General features: G+C 37.7%; 1 protein-coding gene across 12 annotated transcripts in view; it reads right to left on the bottom strand.

The window, feature by feature from the left end:
• Window positions 1–10,281, bottom strand: part of LOC103466902 (collagen alpha-1(XX) chain-like) — a 36,954-nt gene extending 26,673 nt beyond the window's left edge. The window contains exons 1-7 of one of the 12 annotated variants that reach the window (XM_081608644.1): window positions 9,916–10,281; window positions 9,727–9,835; window positions 4,915–5,025; window positions 3,720–3,824; window positions 3,012–3,155; window positions 1,044–1,112; window positions 23–163 (exon numbers count right to left, since the gene is read on the bottom strand). In XM_081608644.1, coding sequence (XP_081464770.1) covers window positions 23–163; window positions 1,044–1,112; window positions 3,012–3,155; window positions 3,720–3,824; window positions 4,915–5,017 — 562 coding nt within the window. In that variant the 5' untranslated portion in view covers window positions 5,018–5,025; window positions 9,727–9,835; window positions 9,916–10,281. Of the gene's footprint in view, window positions 1–22; window positions 164–932; window positions 1,113–3,011; window positions 3,156–3,719; window positions 3,825–4,914; window positions 5,026–9,726 lie in introns of all 12 variants that reach the window. The other 11 variants (XM_008412810.3, XM_081608643.1, XM_008412807.3 and 8 more) reach the window with 11 other exon arrangements.

Here is a 10,281-nt window from a genome sequence, read left to right as displayed (position 1 = left end):
ATTTTGCCAGCTGGTATTTTACCCTGTTTTATCCCATGCTGCTCCTTGTTTTCCACCGTGGAACTATGTCGCTCCTTCCCTTTCTTCCTCTTCCTCTTCTCTCTGGTGCTTTTCTCAGGGGGCTCATCAGGGTATTCGGAAGTGCTTTCTGTGGCTGAGGGCTCTGGGGACCAGAGGTAATGGTAAATACATGGGTGGGGTTAAAGTAAGATAAGCAAAGGTTGTTCCCACAGAAGCTGGGGTAATACAGGAAAAACATCAAAGGGAAAAGTGAGAAGAAAAAAAAACGAACTTTGCTTCGAATAAGCAAAGTTTTTCTCTTAAGATAAGCAGTATTTATGGCTTATTTGTCATTTACAAAAACAGAAATACAAAATCTCTTCTTGTTTGTTGGATTTATATCTTTCACATCTCCCACTTGGTGCAGTCTTAACATTGCATGTTTTTATCAGTCACTTTTAAAAGATCCCACAAGTTTTCATGCAAGAGCATCTTAGTTAAAACCACATGGAGAATGTCTATCAGAAACATCTAATCTCCACCTTCAGAAATGTTAGTACTTTTTGTGAAAAGATCTGAGTTAAATGAAAAAAGTTATTGTGATGAACTGTCCAGAATTCTTGTGACCCTGTACTACTTTTATTGTATTTTGAGTTATTTACATGTTGTATGTGTTTGCCTCTTATTTTTCTTTCTTTGTGTTCATATAACTTTATGTTTAGTTATGGTAAGGAAGGCTTGGACAAAAAACAAAATCAAATTAAAACAACTTGTCAATTAATTTCTACCTTTGCATCTTCCCACAAGTCTTGTTGCAGAAGTTATATTAAAATCTTTGACTTGTCTCATGTTGTTAGTTCTCTTGTCATTTTACTCTGACATGAGTCCTTGGGTTCATCAAAGTACTATTTTAAACTGCTAGCATATAGCACCTGCAGTTGTGATGGTGACAGCAGTGGTGAGAGTGGGGTCTGGAAACAGAACTGTTGGCAGGTCCAGCAGAACAACCGTCGAATCGTCCAGGTCCCCCGAGCCCGACCCACCTGGGATCAACTTCCTACGGTTCTCACGGCTACCGCTGCGGATCATCTCCTCCTCTCGCAGACCCTCCACTGCAAAACACAAAGTTCAGTGTAATTACCCAAAATAGATTTTCCACATTACTTTTCAGGTGCTCATGGGTAAAACAAAATTCTAAAAATTATCACAACACAAAAATACAACAGTTTTAAAATCACCTGAAGTTCACATGTTTAAAGGTAAGAAATTCCTAAGAACAGGAATCCAGTGTAACCTTGGTTCTGACTGGGAACAAAACCCTGAGGGAGTGAAAAAAATCCAAAAGACAAAGACACATCAAGAAGGAATTCCCAGACCGCCATACTTCCAGCCTGACAGCTAGAGTGCTACAAATTTCCAAGTCAAGGTGTTTTCTTTGTAATGTGCCTGAACACGCTCAAGTCATCACAGAAACCTGCTATCTACTGCGTGTTTAGCAAGTACGTGAAAGGTACGCTACGCTCCAGGACAGGAATCCATCAGGCTGACTAAAAACATACAATATGAGAGGCATTCACAAATCAGGAGGAAATCAGCCGGCATGTACCTCAGATCGGGAAAAAATTTACTTCTGTAGATGGTAAAAGAAGACAGTAGAGTTTCTATCTGTCATACTTACCCTAATCCTTAAAATATCTTCCAACCCTACTAATTCTGTCACAATGTTTGCCAAAGGCCATCATTAAGGTTGAGTTTGGGTTGTCCAGGATGGATAATAAACAATCTAGGAGACACTAAACTCATTAAAGTGTATGAAGCAGCTTTAAAATCAATTTAAGAAGGGTGTGTGTGTAATCAAAATGTGTTTATACTTTGTGAGAGTGAGACTGTGTATTCTTGGTCAACAAAAGGAGCACAGGTTCGCAGAGGCTGCAGTATTTCTGAATATGAGTTATCATCTTTATTTGTGACTTGGCTGTCCAACCAGAGTACCTAGCTGTGTTTCCCTTGACCTCTAAATTGCACAAATCGGAATTTCCGCAATTCATTTAACGGCAACACGTCAATGGAAACTGGTCAATTTTGAAAAGTATTTTGCTAAGAGGTTTTTGTGCTAGGATGAGGTGGTTTTCTGGCTGAATAGAAATTACTGTATTTCATAAAACTGAAATGGAAACATTTTTTTTTTTTGCATCATTTGATGCAAAAAAAATATATTGAATCATGTGGTCACCAACCGTATGCTACTACAGAAAAGATGAAGAAGACGACAGGAGGTGGTAAGAGGATGTTGTTTCCTGACTAATCACATGAACAAACTTATTCACGCGTGACTTTAATTGTGCTTCTTGTTTAATGGACACACCACATTTGTGAAATTGTGTTTTTTCGAAATTAGCAGATAGTGGACAAAGTTTGCACACGTTTGTGATGGAAACGCAGCTATTGAAACTGAATTACCAGCTAGACAAGCTGTATTTCCAGGGTTTCTTCCACTGTTCGTTAAACATCTACAGGCCTAACTGGCCTGTAGATGTTTCAGTTCCTTTAGGTCATGACAAAAATGCATGAAAAGAAGAAAACAAAATGAGATTTTAAAATGTGAAGCCAATCTTATCCACCAATATTAAAACTGCAGTCGGTGGACCCCTGGTTTTCAGCCCACAATCTAACCACTAATGCCAAACCTTTTAAGGTCCATTCAAATAACTGCATTCTGACTTGTGAAACATTCAGAAAAAAGATAGAAATTAAACTTAAGTGATGAAGGTGATTACCATAGAATTAACAGCTGAACACTTGGTAGAGTAGATAATTAACTAATGGATGTCCTGATGATCTTTGCTTGACTTTAAGAAAAGAGCTTGCTTAAGTTCTAAAACTTAAGCAAAGCATGATGAAATCAAACTAGATATATTATATCCTATTAAATTATTCTAAAATGTTTCAAAAGCTGGTCCTAAATAAATATGTCCTGTAATTTAATCCACAGTTGATGTTGAGTTTCTTACAGGTGAATCGCCTTTTTGCCAGAAGCTTCTCCGTCGTCCCGTTCAGAACGAAGACTTGGAGGGAGTATTCCTGACTGGAGTCCAGTCCCGCCACTGTTGCTCGGCCTCGGGTGGTGGTCAGCATCAGCTCTGGTTGCTGCTCTTCTAGAAAGAAAATGAATGATTCATCAATCTGTATTCTGCTGTCCTTTCAATCCACGGTGAAAGCTGCTTAGTTCCTCACAAAACTATTGACATCTCTTGAATGTTTTTACCTTCTGTCACATTGTCACAAATTTCAATTTAATTTGTTGTATTTAATGTAATAGGCCAACAAAAGGTTGGACGATATGGCTGAAAATGTATCACAATATAAGCCTTTCAGATTAGTCGATATCGATAATTGTCAATATTGATAATGACTGATTAGTTTTATGTTTTAAATATCTGAAATACTGCCAATCGTGACCTTTCTTGTTTTATTTGCAGTTTTCACTTCACAACGTTATTTATTTTTAAGCAGTTAGCGAGGCATGGTGGTGAAACCTGAAACTACTGCTGCGCAAATTTCTCAACAGGTTGTTGCCAAGTAACCAAAGAGTGAGTGAGTTAGTTGATGCCACCAACATTTCTTAGCTTAGAGGCTAAAGTCTTTCCTATGCCTTCATAAGAAAGGCTTGGACTTTTGATAGTCCAACATATTTCACTCTAAACATAAAGTATTCTCACCTGACATTGTTCTGACCCGAACTTTGTATCCTTGAATGGGACCATCGGCCTCCTTCCACTTCATCTGCAATCGATCCTCAGACAGAACGGTCAGCTTCAGACGACCTTGGCGGGAACAAAGATTTGGAAAAGACCAACATTTAGGATTTAAAAAGGATCTCTGTCTGTTGTTGAGGTGATTATTCAGGATTTTTTAAGATCAAAGGCTCAAACTGGGGATGCTATCTTGGTTCCTCTCGCTCTCCCATGGCGGTCTAGACCCTCTCACTTCCTCCTACACAAATCAAATCCCTCTCTTGTTCTGACTTCATCTGCATAATTTCCAGCAGGGGTTTCCCAACAAGTGGTATCTTTCATGTCCCTGTCGTCCTGCCCTCTATCCGTCCTCATCTCCAGCTGCCCCCCATCCGTCAAAGCAAGCCCTGTCCTCTGGACTGCAGCAGAAACAGGAACAGGACGCCAAGAGGGTCAAAGGGCATGTCAGAGCAGCGTCACTCAGTTACAGTATGACAGGGTACTGAATGTAACATGTAGTGGTGTAATAGAGGGAGGGGAAAGCGGAAACAAGGAAGACAGAGGAGAGCAAACATGAGCATGGTGAATCCCAGCAGACTGTTTACAGCTGATCTGTGAACCTCCAGCACTCAACAGCTCCTTTCTGACTCGGATTTACGCAGACCATCTTCATCCTTGGACAAGGGGGCGGGGCCACAGGGGATCTGATGGGTCTTTGCAGAGAAAGGGTCAAGGTTTCAAAGAGAGCCTCTAATAACAATAGCATTTCCAGACATGCAGAAGAAAACCGCATCTGTGCTCTGATTTAAGATTTAAACCTCATCTCTATTTTGTGACTTACAAAAACCTGTTAGGAAATTTCAAATTCAAATTTCAAAAATACTTTATTTGCTGGCAGGAAAGATCTCTTGTAGCGGTCTGTACTATAGCAAATTTGAAGAAGCCTCTGACTGAAGACCTTCTGTTTTCCAAAGAAAGTCTCATGAAGAGAATAGTCAGGGTTGTCCATAACTTTCTTGAGTTTTTAAAGAATTCCTCTTTGCGCAAGCATCTCCAGAGCTTCCACAGTCGAAAAAGCAGTTAAACACAGAAATACGTCTTAAAATTAGTACCATTTACTTAAAAAATTGATCAAAATTTTTAGACTTTGTTGTTAGTTTAAAGGATCAAAGAATATTACCCTGACCATGAACTCCTGAGGACAGCTGCAGGAAGATACTGAGCAGGAAACACAGCATTAGCCTTAGAGACGATGGTCTGGATGCGAGGAGGTGAGAAGACATGATGGGGCCTGAAACAATAAAATAATAAATGTTCAAAGTTGACTTATAGTCTGTTTTGTTTTAATTTTGGTCTCTTCTTTCAATTTATTTCCAGACTCCCAGACATTCCTGTAATCATTTAAAGAAATATTAGTCCACACTTCTTCATCTCTCTCTATGGAGCAAATGTGCTGATAGATACAGAAACTTCATCTTTAATAAGTAATGACAATGAAATCTGTCTGTTTGTGTCCATCTGAATTTAGATTTTAAAAAGTTTAGGTCCTGCAGTTAATGACAATGTGTCCTTGGAAAGGAAAATTCTAGAAATAAAAGATGGCTTTATTTTATACTTTTTAGTTGATTGTAGCATGAGCTGATGCTGACAATGACTTAGGTGTATACTATCTGCAGTTAAACAGGAGGTAAAAAGAAAAAAAAAAGTTTGTAATGCAGATTTTTTCTGCCTTGTGGTTGCACTATTGGTGTTTCTTCCGGTCGTCGAACCACTGAAATCCTGTAGCTTTGCAACTTTCCTCATAGATTCTAACCTGGATCACAGAAAGTCTGAAGAAGGTGACACTTAGGAACGTTCTTTTTAGAAGCACATAACATTTTTGAGGTGGTCTGGTCTGAAATGTAGGCCATCTATAGGACTTAAATTGCCCTTTAGGTTTTAATGATCTTTTAGAAGCCACAGACTCCGGTGTAAACATCCTTCCTATAGCTTCACACTGTTTATGGATCTCTGTGCTGCCTTACTTTGCTCTCTGTACTGTGAAAATCTTTTAAACCTCCTTTATATACATTACTTCCAACCAAGACTTACCATATTCAATGTGATTTTGATCAACAGATCTTTTTTTGGACTTTGGCCAATTTCTCACTCATTTTTATAATAACAATCTTTATTGTCATTATAGACAATAAAGATTGTCTATAATCTTTATAGACAAGACTATAGACAATCTATTGTCTATAATCTATTGATTATAGAACCAAGTACATGGTTCTATACCATGTACTTGGTATAGAACCAAGTACATGGATTATAACGAAATTGGTGAAAATAGTACTACATAGTACAATAGTACAATAGTACTAATGCCCTTATGGCTACCGGGTATAAACTGTTCTTCAGATTATAGATTACTTGTAGTACCTGAACAGTGCTGTCCTAAAAAATTAAAATGGACTCTTTTCAAACAAAAGATACATTTCATTACTAGAAACCTACTACAACAATAAGCAGCATTGAAAGGTCCTGTCTTCAGAAAACAGGAGAAACCTTTCAAAGCACTGACATGCAACCTGAACGACACTTAAGAATCACACTCTATAATTACTTCACTTATGTTGGCAGAATATTAGAATAGATCTCTTATGTTAATTGAGATTTGTTCCTTTTGTATACTTTTGCTTTTAAGTTGAGAAATCGTTTTCTTTTTCTTTTTTTTTTGGACAGTTGGTTTATCGCTCTGGTTTGAATAATGTGCAGCTGGAAGGACAGGGACTTTAACAGGAGTGGCAAAAACAGATAGATTAGCAGTGCTTGGCAACAGCTGATGGTGTCATCCAGGAGAAATATCATCTCTGCAGCCCCGATACTGAGCCGTTACACAGTAAAATTGTTGACTCGACTTGATTCCTTTGACTCACTTAAGTTGTTTCAACTTTAGCCACCAAGTTCAATACACTTAATAAAAGCTGTTGCTACGACTTTAATTATGTTAACTTGACTGTTTTTAGGAATTACATTAAATTTTTATAGTTTTTTCTTTTTTGTGCCTTTTTAACTAATTTCTAAGTTAAGTTGCATTGTTACATTTTTTTCTCTACCAATCATGACAGTTATAAGCAGTCATGCAGTAACAGTCTTCAGTCAGAGGTTTTTTCATATTCATTGCAATACAGACTGCTACCAGAAATCATTCCTGTCCACAGCATCACCATCCACGAGTCTTGAAGATACTTGAATGACATAAGTTACTTAATTTCCCTTTGGGATCAAAAAATATTTTTCAACTTAACTGAATTAAAATGGGTTCTTTGCTACGTTTTATCAAAGAACTTAGTAAAATTTACTAGGTGTAAATAGCAAACTGTCTGGGTTTAGGCTTAGTAGCCTGATGACTCACATGTCATAACATAAGGGACAAAAAATACATTCCTCCTAAATTGCTTAGATTATTAGAGAAAAAACTTCAACGAAAATGCTTTGGAAAGTAACATACTGATCAAGATCGCTTTAAAATATTCTAAAAACAAAAAAAGTCTAACATTTTGGAAGCAAAATATAAAATAGGAATGCCCCAAGCTTTTTTCCTACCATTATTATTTGATTTTGAGTTTTACAAAAATGTTCTTCCTCATCAGCCGCTTCCTGGATAAAACCCAACTCATCAGCTTTTCCCATGGGAACTCTACTTGAAAGGATTCAGACTACAGATTTGTCAGTGCTTGCCCCATCACATACCCTGAAACTTCAGACAGCTAATGATACACAGGACAAATACTCAGGACTTTAAGTGCCCAGGAAAATACCACGCCTCCTTCTCAGTGGGACGATTTCTAACAATACAACAAGCATACTGTCAGCACGCCTGTGAACTTTCATTTGCAAGTCTTGCCTAAATATGATGATTTTGCCAAAATTCAGTTATTAAAGAACATTGATCAAGACCTTAAAATCTAACCAGGTCGAGCTAGTGTTGGGAAGATTAGAGAGTTTATAGTTTCATAAAAGCCTGACTGAAGTCAAATGAAAGCAGTAGTAGGCAGATGACCTTTACAGAACTGGTTCAGAATTGTTGATGATTGTTTTCTGTGAATAACAGCACTGTGTAGCAAACTCAAGCTGAAAAAACTGTATTGACCTTTCACTGACCCATAATCATGCCTCAGATTGCAAAAAATTATTCCAGACTTGTGAGCAGAGTCAATACAAAATTTATTTTTTACGCTTTTTTTGGACAAACTTCAACACATTTTACTTTGGATTTTATGTGACAATACATACACCAGCTACTGCAAAATGGAGAGATGAGAGGAAAATGATAAACAACTTTCTCTCTGACAAGTAAACCATGTTGTGAGTACTGGGTGACATTTGTAAAGTTACACAGTAAAAAATTAAAAGTAATATTCAGCTAAATTTAGCCTGTCATTAAAAAAATTATCGCATACGTTTCTCAAAGTCATATTTTCTCTATGTTATTCATGGTGATGTACAATTTCAGAGCGCCAAGCTAAATACTTTATTCACAGGGTAAATACAAATCAAGTAGCTTACAAATAAATATTTAGTAAGGAAGCTAAATATTTAATCTGCAAATTAAAATATTTAGTTTCAATCTAAACATTTAACTATGACTGAAATATTGCCCCAAATCAAATATTTATTTTGCTAACTAAATATTTAGTTTGAGAACTAAATATTTCACTCACACTTAAGTTGGGAACTAAAACAAAGTTGCAGTGGTTGTGGGTGATATGCTACTGGGGAAGTTTCTACTATTTTAGTCTTTGTCTTGATTTTTTTTTTTAATCATCTTAGTACATGTTTTTAAAAATAGATCTGAACCCTAGAGAACAACCAGCAAAGACAGCAGAGAGAAAGCTGTGGCAAAGCTTAGGAAGGGATAGATTGTATGGCAAAACCCCAAGCAATAAGAGAATAATAAGTGAAGCAGACAGCAGTCCCATAATAACTCTGCAGTAGGTGCAGATTCACAGCTCAAGCTAAAATGGCACATTCCCCTGGACAACCATTCCCCTCGTGATACATGGTGGCATCAAGACTTGAGCGATCTCCATCTTTTCTCTGATCTGCCTGCTGTGTTCCTTGGTCTTGGTGATGCTGTCTGTTCACTACTGTTCTCTAACAAACCTCTGAGGCCTTCAGAGAAGAGTTACATATTGATGGAGGTTCAATAGTACATAAAGACTTCTGAAGGCAGACAACTGAATTGGGTTTTATTCAGTGTCAGACTGAATACGACTGTATGCCACATTTTAAAACTTGTTTTTTTAAAAACAAAAAAACAACAACTATAATTTTCCTTCCAATTTTGAATTCTACTGCATTTGAGTATAATAAAAAACTTTGTGAAAAGATTCGATAGGTTTGAATGGTTCTGCAAAGCACATGGGCCTACTATCTGAGTAGACTAAACACCAGTTCATTCCTGGAGCTTAAAGGCTTTTGTAACGCTTGAATGATTTAGCTCAATTACTTATCTCTAAGAAATCTTCTGAGAACGGTCAGCAAAAGGAAGTCATGATAAAAAAAAAAAAAGATTTTCCCACAGAAAAACTATCCAGAAACTTTAAGAAAAGTTTATTGGGAAAACCTTTAAAAAAGCTCAAACTGGTTTCTTGTCAGGAAACAATATGTTCATAGTAGTTAAATAGATTTAAAAAGTTATAATTGTTTCTGAAAACAATTATACTTTGAGAATCGGACAAGGTGGTCAAAAGTACACATTTAAAAAAAGGTCTATTTAAAACTGCACTCCAAATGTATGCAATTTTACATTAATTTTAATTGACAAACACGGCCCAGTTAACCTAAGACGTTTTGCATGTTGCGTAGTCAGAAAATCAACTTAGCATAAGTTTTAGTTAATGTTTGAGGCTAAACAACAACAATAACCGAGTACTTCATAGCCTGCTGTTTATGTAAATAATGTAACTCAATGTAGACTATTAAAACTTAAAAGGCAACTGACCCGAAGCTACGCGAGGTTAGGCCACCAGGATTCACCTTACAGCTCAGGTGTTGTCCGGTCACGCAGGTGTCCGTTCAGGTGTTTCCTTCTCTTTAACAGACGGTAGAAGCTAAAAAAAGGTCCGGAAAAAAATAAAGGTGTCCCACCATCTTAGCTCTTTGTTCAGGGAGCTGCCAGGTGATGTCTTACCTGGCCCGGTCGACGAATTTCAGGTTATTCCGTCAGAAACTCTCCAAACCGCATTCCACTGGAGGGGATGTCAAAACGATTCAGCAAAACCTGGAAACGAGCTCTCCTCGTGTCCGAACTAGAGAAGGAGCGGGGTCGTCCTGCTGCTCCGCTCCGCTCCGCCATGGGAGTGGCTCTCCAAAGAATGTTTTAAAAAGTCAGAGAAAGTCAGCCCAGAACGTCTAAACCAGGCTTCAAAACGCGGCTCTGCTCCAAACCTTTTTACTTTGCTTGCCAACACCGCAGGTTCGGTAACAAGTAGCTGTAATTCTGATATTAACACGGCTCAGTGGTAGAGCACGCGCACCACTTGGAGAGGTAAGTGCT

The sequence above is a fragment of the Poecilia reticulata genome, chromosome 7 (assembly GCF_904066995.2).
Source record: "Poecilia reticulata chromosome 7, P_reticulata-male-v2, whole genome shotgun sequence".
NCBI classification, from domain to species: Eukaryota; Metazoa; Chordata; class Actinopteri; order Cyprinodontiformes; family Poeciliidae; genus Poecilia; species Poecilia reticulata.
This window is presented reverse-complemented; position numbering and strand designations above follow the sequence as displayed.